The following is an 11,602-nucleotide window of genomic DNA, read 5'->3' as shown; positions in this document are numbered from 1 at the left end:
AATAATAAAACACAGCACATCACCTTGAAATATAGGTAAACAATGTTGTACAACAAATACTGTTTGTAGACTACAGCACTGAGTTTCTGTACGACTGGATAGCAAATATTGACCAGGCTGTATGTGTAAACACACGTTTCAGATGTATGTGTAAACATGTCAAAAGCTCCATGTTATATCACAACCAATATGTAGATTAAAAACATCTTTGAAAATATGATAAGTATTCAAATAAATAATTGCTAAATACATTGACGTGACTTGCAGTGGTGCAAAACCATAAATATTGCAAATTATCCACATAAAAGGATTCAGAAATATTTTTGTAAATATTATCTAAAATGTAAAATGTTAATACTATCATAAAGACTGCATCTTATAAAGATAAACAGGATATAAATTTAAATGTATACTAAACATACTAAATAAAAGCACCATGCTTACAAGACAACAGGAGATAAACTGTTCATGGAGTCAAAGAGCTATGGGATAAACTGTATGTGCTTGTTTTTGTCAAAGCGATACGATCAAGCTGACTTATGTCTCCGCCTCTTCTGAAGACTCTCAAAGATACGATATGTTTCCATGAATCCCTTGCGCTGGCCACGGTCTGGTGCTTGGACTGAGACAAGGTGGATTGGACGGGTCTTGGCAAAGTTGTCCACTTGCATGTAGCTGTACACCAAGTCTGGCGTGATTGATAGTGGCTTGTCCTGCAACGAGAACAGACTATTGTGAGTGAATGAACAGGCGCTTGACACTGAGTGAGTGAGTGAGTGAGTGAGTGAGTGAGTGAGTGGGATGACACTCTGGTCAACATGAACACAGGTGTGCACCAAGTCTGGCTTGATTGATAGTGGCTTGTCCTGAAAGGAGAACAGACTGTGAGTGAGTGAGTGAGTGAGTGAGTGAGTGAGTGAGTGGGGCTTCACACTGTGGTCAACATGAACACAGGTGTGCACCAAGTCTGACTTGATTGATAGTGGCTTGTCCTGAAAGGAGAACAGACTGTGAGTGAGTGAGTGAGTGAGTGGGGCTTGACACTGTAGTCAACATGAACACAGTGAGTGAGTGAGTGGGGCTTGACACTGTAGTCAACATGAACACAGAGTGAGTGAGTGGGGCTTGACACTGTAGTCAACATGAACACAGTGAGTGAGTGAGTGGGGCTTGACACTGTAGTCAACATGAACACAGTGAGTGAGTGAGTGGGGCTTCACACTGTAGTCAACATGAACACAGAGTGAGTGAGTGGGGCTTGACACTGTAGTCAACATGAACACAGAGTGAGTGAGTGGGGCTTGACACTGTAGTCAACATTAACAGAGTGAGTGAGTGAGTGGGGCTTGACACTGTAGTCAACATGAACACAGTGAGTGAGTGAGTGGGGCTTCACACTGTAATCAACATGAACACAGAGTGAGTGAGTGGGGCTTGACACTGTAGTCAACATGAACACAGAGTGAGTGAGTGGGGCTTGACACTGTAGTCAACATGAACACAGAGTGAGTGAGTGGGGCTTGACACTGTAGTCAACATGAACACAGTGAGTGAGTGGGGCTTGACGCTGTAGTCAACATGAACACAGTGAGTGAGTGGGGCTTCACACAGTAGTCAACATGAACACAGTGAGTGAGTGGGGCTTGACACTGTAGTCAACATGAACACAGTGAGTGAGTGGGGCTTCACACTGTAGTCAACATGAACACAGTGAGTGAGTGGGGCTTGACACAGTAGTCAACATGAACACAGAGTGAGTGAGTGGGGCTTCACACAGTAGTCAACATGAACACAGTGAGTGAGTGGGGCTTCACACTGTAGTCAACATGAACACAGTGAGTGAGTGGGGCTTCACACAGTAGTCAACATGAACACAGTGAGTGAGTGGGGCTTCACACTGTAGTCAACATGAACACAGTGAGTGAGTGGGGCTTCACACTGTAGTCAACATGAACACAGTGAGTGAGTGGGGCTTCACACTGTAGTCAACATGAACACACAGTGAGTGAGTGGGGCTTCACACTGTAGTCAACATGAACACAGTGAGTGAGTGGGGCTTCACACTGTAGTCAACATGAACACAGTGAGTGAGTGGGGCTTCACACTGTAGTCAACATGAACACAGTGAGTGAGTGGGGCTTGACACAGTAGTCAACATGAACACAGTGAGTGAGTGGGGCTTCACACAGTAGTCAACATGAACACAGTGAGTGAGTGGGGCTTCACACTGTAGTCAACATGAACACAGTGAGTGAGTGGGGCTTCACACTGTAGTCAACATGAACACAGTGAGTGAGTGGGGCTTCACACTGTAGTCAACATGAACACACAGTGAGTGAGTGGGGCTTCACACTGTAGTCAACATGAACACAGTGAGTGAGTGGGGCTTCACACTGTAGTCAACATGAACACAGTGAGTGAGTGGGGCTTGACACAGTAGTCAACATGAACACAGAGTGAGTGAGTGGGGCTTGACACTGTAGTCAACATGAACACAGTGAGTGAGTGGGGCTTGACACTGTAGTCAACATGAACACAGAGTGAGTGAGTGGGGCTTGACACTGTAGTCAACATGAACACAGAGTGAGTGAGTGGGGCTTGACACTGTAGTCAACATTAACAGAGTGAGTGAGTGGGGCTTCACACAGTAGTCAACATGAACACAGAGTGAGTGAGTGGGGCTTCACACTGTAGTCAACATGAACACAGTGAGTGAGTGGGGCTTCACACAGTAGTCAACATGAACACAGTGAGTGAGTGGGGCTTCACACTGTAGTCAACATGAACACAGAGTGAGTGAGTGGGGCTTCACACAGTAGTCAACATGAACACAGAGTGAGTGAGTGGGGCTTGACACTGTAGTCAACATGAACACAGTGAGTGAGTGGGGCTTCACACAGTAGTCAACATGAACACAGAGTGAGTGAGTGGGGCTTGACACTGTAGTCAACATGAACACAGAGTGAGTGAGTGAGTGGGGCTTGACACTGTAGTCAACATGAACACAGTGAGTGAGTGGGGCTTCACACAGTAGTCAACATGAACACAGAGTGAGTGAGTGGGGCTTCACACAGTAGTCAACATGAACACAGAGTGAGTGAGTGGGGCTTCACACTGTAGTCAACATGAACACAGTGAGTGAGTGGGGCTTGACACTGTAGTCAACATGAACACACAGTGAGTGAGTGGGGCTTCACACTGTAGTCAACATGAACACAGCTTTACTGTGTCTTTTCATGTCCCGCCTAACTGACAGTGGCTTGTCCTCACAATCTAAAATACATGTAGCAAGGGAAGTAACTCTGCAAAAAATAATTTTACAGGACCAATTTTGGAACACAGTATCTCATAGATAAGCATGCAAACTTTCATTCATGTAGCGTCAGTGCTTTCTGACAAAACTTATCCCAATTGCAGACACTAGGCACAAAGTTGAAAAGCATGAAGCAAGGAGCATAACTCTGTAAAAAATAATTACTGGCACCAATTTTCAAACTCAGTCTAAGTATCTCTTAGATAAGCATGGAAAGTATCATTCATATAACTTCAGAAGTTTCTGAGAAAACTTGTCCCAATTGCAGACACTACGTAATTAGTTTAAAAGCTCGGAGCAAGGGCCATAACTCTGTAAAAAATTGAACTCATTTAAGATCATGACCAGTAATATCAGTGTGTAAACTTCAATTCTCTAATTTAAAATAGTTTTTGAGAAAACTTGTGCCCTTGGAAGGATGGACAGACAGATGGATGTACAGACTAACGGAAGCATGGACGAACTCCACAGCTAGAGCTGAAAAGGGATGAGTATAGGTTGCTAGAGCTGAAAGGGGATGGGTATAGGCTGCTAGAGCTGAAAGGGGATGAGTATAGGCTGCTAGAGTTGAAAGGGGATGAGTATAGGCTGCTAGAGCTGAAAGGGGATGAGTATAGGCTGCTAGAGTTGAAAGGGGATGAGTATAGGCTGCTAGAGTTGAAAGGGGATGAGTATAGGCTGCTAGAGTTGAAAGGGGATGGGTATAGGCTGCTAGAGCTGAAAGGGGATGGGTATAGGCTGCTAGAGCTGAAAGGGGATGAGTATAGGCTGCTAGAGCTGAAAGGGGATGGGTATAGGCTGCTAGAGTTGAAAGGGGATGAGTATAGGCTGCTAGAGCTGAAAGGGGATGGGTATAGGCTGCTAGAGTTGAAAGGGGATGAGTATAGGCTGCTAGAGTTGAAAGGGGATGAGTATAGGCTGCTAGAGCTGAAAGGGGATGGGTATAGGCTGCTAGAGTTGAAAGGGGATGAGTATAGGCTGCTAGAGTTGAAAGGGGATGAGTATAGGCTGCTAGAGTTGAAAGGGGATGAGTATAGGCTGCTAGAGTTGAAAGGGGATGAGTATAGGCTGCTAGAGCTGAAAGGGGATGAGTATAGGCTGCTAGAGCTGAAAGGGGATGGGTATAGGTTGCTAGAGCTGAAAGGGGATGGGTATAGGCTGCTAGAGCTGAAAGGGGATGGGTATAGGTTGCTAGAGCTGAAAGGGGGATGAGTATAGACTGCTAGAGCTGAAAGGGGGATGAGTATAGACTGCTAGAGCTGAAAGGGGGATGAGTATAGGTTGCTAGAGTTGAAAGGGGATGAGTATAGGTTGCTAGAGCTGAAAGGGGATGGGTATAGGTTGCTAGAGCTGAAAGGGGATGGGTATAGACTGCTAGAGCTGAAAGGGGGATGAGTATAGGCTGCTAGAGCTGAAAGGGGATGGGTATAGGTTGCTAGAGCTGAAAGGGGATGGGTATAGGCTGCTAGAGTTGAAAGGGGATGAGTATAGGCTGCTAGAGCTGAAAAGGGGATGAGTATAGGTTGCTAGAGCTGAAAGGGGATGGGTATAGGTTGCTAGAGCTGAAAGGGGATGGGTATAGGCTGCTAGAGTTGAAAGGGGATGAGTATAGGCTGCTAGAGCTGAAAAGGGGATGAGTATAGGTTGCTAGAGCTGAAAGGGGATGGGTATAGGTTGCTAGAGCTGAAAGGGGATGGGTATAGGCTGCTAGAGTTGAAAGGGGATGAGTATAGGCTGCTAGAGTTGAAAGGGGATGAGTATAGGCTGCTAGAGTTGAAAGGGGATGAGTATAGGTTGCTAGAGCTGAAAGGGGATGAGTATAGGTTGCTAGAGCTGAAAGGGGATAAGTATAGGCTGCTAGAGTTGAAAGGGGATGAGTATAGGCTGCTAGAGTTGAAAGGGGATGAGTATAGGCTGCTAGAGTTGAAAGGGGATGAGTATAGGCTGCTAGAGTTGAAAGGGGATGAGTTTAGGCTGCTAGAGTTGAAAGGGGATGAGTTTAGGCTGCTAGAGCTGAAAGGGGATGAGTTTAGGCTGCTAGAGCTGAAAGGGGATAAGTATAGGCTGCTAGAGTTGAAAGGGGATGAGTATAGGCTGCTAGAGTTGAAAGGGGATGAGTATAGGCTGCTAGAGTTGAAAGGGGATGAGTATAGGCTGCTAGAGTTGAAAGGGGATGAGTTTAGGCTGCTAGAGTTGAAAGGGGATGAGTATAGGCTGCTAGAGCTGAAAAGGGATGAGTATAGGTTGCTAGAGCTGAAAGGGGATGAGTATAGGTTGCTAGAGCTGAAAGGGGATGGGTATAGGCTGCTAGAGCTGAAAGGGGATAAGTATAGGCTGCTAGAGTTGAAAGGGGATGAGTATAGGCTGCTAGAGTTGAAAGGGGATGAGTATAGGCTGCTAGAGTTGAAAGGGGATGAGTATAGGCTGCTAGAGTTGAAAGGGGATGAGTTTAGGCTGCTAGAGTTGAAAGGGGATGAGTTTAGGCTGCTAGAGCTGAAAGGGGATGAGTTTAGGCTGCTAGAGCTGAAAGGGGATGAGTATAGGCTGCAAGAGCTGAAAGGGGGATGAGTATAGACTGCTAGAGCTGAAAGGGGGATGAGTATAGGCTGCTAGAGTTGAAAGGGGATGAGTATAGGTTGCTAGAGCTGAAAGGGGATGAGTATAGGCTGCTAAAGCTGAATGGGGATGAGTATAGGCTGCTAGAGCTGAAAGGGGATGAGTATAGGCTGCTAGAGCTGAAAGGGGATGAGTATAGGCTGCTAGAGCTGAAAAGGGGATGAGTATAGGCTGCTAGAGTTGAAAGGGGATGAGTATAGGCTGCTAGAGCTGAAAGGGGATGAGTATAGGCTGCTAGAGCTGAAAAGGGGATGAGTATAGGCTGCTAGAGTTGAAAGGGGATGAGTATAGGCTGCTAAAGCTGAATGGGGATGAGTATAGGTTGCTAGAGCTGAAAGGGGATGAGTATAGGCTGCTAGAGCTGAATGAGGATGAGTATAGGCTGCTAGAGCTGAAAGGGGATGAGTATAGGCTGCTAGAGCTGAAAGGGGATGAGTATAGGCTGCTAGAGCTGAAAAGGGGATGAGTATAGGCTGCTAGAGTTGAAAGGGGATGAGTATAGGCTGCTAGAGCTGAAAGGGGATGAGTATAGGCTGCTAGAGCTGAAAAGGGGATGAGTATAGGTTGCTAGAGCTGAAAGGGGATGAGTATAGGCTGCTAAAGCTGAATGGGGATGAGTATAGGCTGCTAGAGCTGAAAGGGGATGAGTATAGGCTGCTAGAGCTGAAAGGGGATGAGTATAGGCTGCTAGAGCTGAAAAGGGGATGAGTATAGGCTGCTAGAGTTGAAAGGGGATGAGTATAGGCTGCTAGAGCTGAAAGGGGATGAGTATAGGCTGCTAGAGCTGAAAAGGGGATGAGTATAGGCTGCTAGAGTTGAAAGGGGATGAGTATAGGCTGCTAGAGCTGAAAGGGGATGAGTATAGGCAGTTGGACCTGAAAAGGGGATGAATACAGACTGCTAGAGCTGAAAAGGGGATGAGTATAGGCAGTTGGAGCTGAAAAGGGGATGAATACAGACTGCTGGAACTGTGAAGGGATTAATATCATTCTCATTAACATCAGATCTTAGTTCTTGCTATCGCTAAACAAAGATCTGAACGACCTTTTATCCGACCAATCACAGCGTCGCTTACCAGATCATGAAAGTGACAGTCGGAATGTGTTTTCTAAGCATGCAACCTCGAAAACGTCAACACTGGGTTTTCTGAACGACAGTTACAACCCGTATGACTGATTCCGTCAAAATTATCGTCTATCTGTCGCTTCAGTGGGATAAACACTTGAACGGAGGAGGCATTGAACAGTATGTGGGAAGCACTGCCATACAATCTCAACCATATATTAGACATTCCAGAATGATTGTTTGTACAGTTTGCAAAATTTTAATCGAGAACTGTGTCAACATATTTTTCAAGCGTAGTCTGTAGGTTGAAACAAGAGCCGTAAAGCTTGAGAAAGCTGCTTTCTAACTGGCTGATGTCGATTTCTTGTTAGTCACTTCAGTGGTCGGTTAAAGTTTGCAAATGGTCGTTCTGACGTGACCCATAATGGGATGTCCCCAGATCTTTGTTTAGCGGCAGCGAGAACTCAGATCTGATTTTAATGATATTCGGATTAATATAGGCTGCTATGAAATAGGGATGAGAGTGAAATAGAGGTGAATGTTTTAAATAAATGCTCTGGGGTCTGTAAGAGAGACCAGTCAATGAACAGAAACACTAAAAGATGTTGAATGTAATCTTCGGTTACTGAAACATAATTTCATGAAAATATTTAAAGTATTTCTAAACAGATATGACAAGTTGAAAGGTTTAATTTTAATTAAATCTTATAACATGTGTACTGATGTAATGAATTCTAAATGGCCAATATAATCTTTGGTATGAAATTTTAGCAATGTATCAAATACTTAGATCCCTATCATGATAATATATCACACTAAGTCACAATTGTTACTATGACAATTGTGGACACATCACTGAACAAAACTCTACAATAGTTCCATGTGTTCCCGTAAATCATTTCCATCGGTACCAGACTGCACCAGACACCAGCCAGTGGTGTGGGAGGAGGACACACTACCTGTTTGGTGGCCACAATGATGAGAGGGATGTTCTCTGTTCCCTTCTGGGTGAGGAAGCTGTGCAGCTCCCGTCTCGACTCAACTAGCCGGGATGCATCGGACGAGTCCACAACGTAACAGATTCCATCCAAGTCCAGCAGGAACTCCTTCCAGTAGGTCCGGCACATCTCGGAACCTCCCACTGCAACAGGAGAAACCTCAGCATGGCATGATGATTGCACAATAGGGGTGACTATTGGTCTGGAAATCACTACTGCGATAACTATTGATATTGCAATCAACTGTTGCAATAGATATCGATAGTTTTCAGTGAATCATTTTAGGTGGATTTTCGGCATCCAACACGTTTCTTGTCAAACTTGTTATTTTCTTTAACATAGCCAAAAGATTTCCAAACACTTGATTTTCTACCCAAGTTTGCCACAAACTCCACTTGAGTTTCACCCTCCGCCATTTTACTTTAAGAAAGACCGGTTTCCAAACATCAAGGGCAGTTAACTCTAATCCTCACTCGGCTCAGTCGCGAGCGTGTTTCGGTGACTCAATCGCATGATATGGTAAATACAATCGAAACTATTGATATTCCTAACTGAAATTGATACTATTGATCAGAAACTGATTAAACAATCGATTTATTGACTTTAAGTGCTTACCAATAGCAATATATCAATATTCCGAGTTATTGTGACATGCCTATTGCACAACTGTACACTCCATTCTGGATATATATCAGTTGTTATGAAACCAAGTCTTATCCCTAGCTGTATTTATTACTGTTATCATTCATTCAATTCAGAGATAAAACAAATCTGTGCTTTCATATTTGACCTTTCTGATTATGCAAAAAAAAATAATAGTCTTGGTTCGCAGGCACCGCCCGCATGATCATTAAGTTTGCCACATGTTTCGTTTATATTTCCATTTTTAAAAATACAACAATAAAAATCATTAAATATTCCAAGTCCAACGGTAGTCAAATACTGTATTCCAGTATTTTACTCATCAAGGAATACATTTATGTATGGAGGCCCTCTCCCAGACTGATTGTACACAATTGTTAATTGATCACACAACTGTTTAATGGTTACATACTAGTTCGAACAACAACAAAAAAAAGACACCGCCCGCCCGGACTTTATTTTAAAAAAAAAATTGCCTGAGATCCAATTCTTTTATTTTTTAAACCTTTAATAGTGATAGGAATCCTTTTGTGAGGTCAGCATTGCAAGTTAAAGAAACAGTTGTCTTACCATCCCACATGTTGAGGTAGATTGATCCCAGCATCACAGAGTTGACATAGAAGCCAATCGTGGTCTCCTCTGTTGTGCTGAGGCGCCGCCGGCCCTTACAAAAACATCGAGCAAAGCGGGTTTTGCCTGCTCCATCAAGGCCGATGATCAACACTCGGCGCTCACTTTGGTCTTCCTGGATATAGAAACAGATCAGTCAAAACATGTCTTTGCATCATACTTTCTGTATCGTAGGGACACACTGTCAGGAGCTATGGTGACTTAGTCAAGTGCATTTGTTATCACGATGTTCATTGGCCAGATCATATACTCATCCAATCACAAACTATATTGCATTGATTTATTGTTATGGTTCATCCTCCATTTTTGTTGATTTGACTTATTGACATTTGCGATTGACTTATCAAATTTGGGGGGTTTAAGACATTGACATATATATACAACTTTTTGTGTCAAAATCACTGTACACCTTAAGATAAGCTATTTTAAGTATATGATAAGATACACCTTCTAAACTAACTTAAATTTGTCACATATCATGCAATTTTACAAAGCTATGATACTTATCATAACTATGAAATTATGTTGAAGACAACGTTGGGTGTTTCCCAATGACATCACAGGGATTTCCTAGCCGCAGACAAAAACATGGACAAGAAATCAACATGCAAGATCTAACATGGAAATTAGTGATCGGCTTATGATTGTCAGCAGGTCAATGTTTAATACGCATCTATTTGACTGACTTTCCACACAATTCTAAATAGATCAGAATCCAGACCAACAGTAAATTTTAATCATGGCTTACAAAGACAGGGTTAGAAACTAACAGTTTTTGTCAACTAGTCCTTATAATGATAACATATAGCAAAACCCTTAAAATGGGCCAATTTCTAATGCTGCAAAGATCTTTATTCCGGTCAGCTCTGACTAAAAACATCCCTTTGGGTGACAAGTACTTGGATTTCTGGTGTGAATGGACATGAACGTTCAACCTGTCGCTGAAGTGAAGGATTAAAAGTTCAATAAAATGAACTAAAGCTTGGCAGTTCATTCGATAGAGTGAGAAGCAATCCAGTGTATCAAGACAAAGAACTGGTTTTCTTATGACCCAGCGTTAGAAATTGGCACTTGTCCTGTAGTCCTTTCTAACCTGCCCAATAGTTACAGCATCATAAGGACTAGTAGAAATTTGTCGTTTTTAAGGGTTTTGCTATATATGTTTTTATAATGAGGACAAGTGGACTAAAAATGTTTGTTTCTACAGCTGTGAATCCATCCTTATTAAATATATATGTGGCAAAGTATGACACAATCTTGGGAAAAGATTACATAGAAATGTAAACTTACGACAGGTATGGATCCTTCTAAGATTTATGACATTTTTACAATATCTTAAGTCTACAGTAGTTTCAAAGATAGGGATGACTTCCTTAATATGATAGCTTTACAATAATCTTAGCTCCAAGATCGTTTTAGAAATCTATAGTCAGATGTATGGATTGTCTCAGACTCTAATTTGTGTCCAAATGTCGGACTCATGAAAGAGATGATGAGCAATCCAATTGTCAAATGACATCATACGCAAGATGACAGTTAAGCTCGTTCTCATTCCTGCTATGAATTAATCTCAAATCAATAGGAGATGCAACTTCTTTATCATGTTTCTAACATCCTATAGAAGCATCAGTACAATCTACGATAGAAAGGAAATACATGAACTACATGATGTATGCACAAATCGAGCCCCTTGTAAGCATCATATTTGCATAAAACGTGCAAAATATATCACAATCACTCAATTTATTTTGTGTTTCTTGCATACAAATACCCATGAAGGAACCTGATACTCAATAGTATAACAACACTGTGCGTAATTATGCAATGTCGCCTTTCCAGATCACAAACATGTCTTTACAAATTTAATTTAGACTGGATGCAGGCATCACATACATACATGAACTCTATTGGCGTGAAATAGGCCTAGATGTTCAACATCTCGCTTATCTCAGTATGTAGCCTATGATATTGCTTCTTGTAATGGTTGCTATGCAATTTGACAGTTCTGCAACCGTCAACATCATTTCGTGTCAAATGTACTCACACTCGTGTGTAATTTCTCAAAATATTCATCTTCTTCGCTCATATACAGCCACAACTTATAAAGACCATATGCTGCAGCTAGCGTAGTTGTTCCACCAATAACATATGCAGCCGGTTTTGAAGTCAGCGCGCTTTTCAGTACTCCAGCGACCTCCATGTTGACAACTCTAATGTTATAATTAGAACACAAACGGGTCATGTGACTTCACTAACACAATATTCATAAACATTAATACTTAATTCCCCTTGATTCTTTCGAGAGTTTATTTCATTAAGTATGTACATCAACATTTAA

General features: G+C 42.5%; 1 protein-coding gene across 1 annotated transcript; it reads right to left on the bottom strand.

The window, feature by feature from the left end:
* Window positions 1-451: 451 nt before the first annotated feature.
* On the bottom strand, window positions 452-11,464 carry LOC139453180 (uncharacterized). The gene is made up of 4 exons (XM_071234810.1): window positions 11,309-11,464; window positions 9,205-9,379; window positions 7,954-8,135; window positions 452-713 (listed from the first exon to the last, which is right to left on the bottom strand). Exons 1-4 carry the CDS (start codon window positions 11,462-11,464, stop codon window positions 528-530), a joined length of 699 nt encoding a protein of 232 aa, XP_071090911.1. The 3' UTR covers window positions 452-527.
* Between the last annotated feature and the right edge of the window lie 138 nt (window positions 11,465-11,602).

Source organism: Haliotis cracherodii, unplaced genomic scaffold (assembly GCF_022045235.1).
Source record: "Haliotis cracherodii isolate W230 unplaced genomic scaffold, xgHalCrac1.p SCAF_9, whole genome shotgun sequence".
NCBI lineage: Eukaryota > Metazoa > Mollusca > Gastropoda > Lepetellida > Haliotidae > Haliotis > Haliotis cracherodii.
Note: the sequence above shows the minus strand (reverse complement) of the source record. Positions and strands in the feature narration are given on the sequence as shown.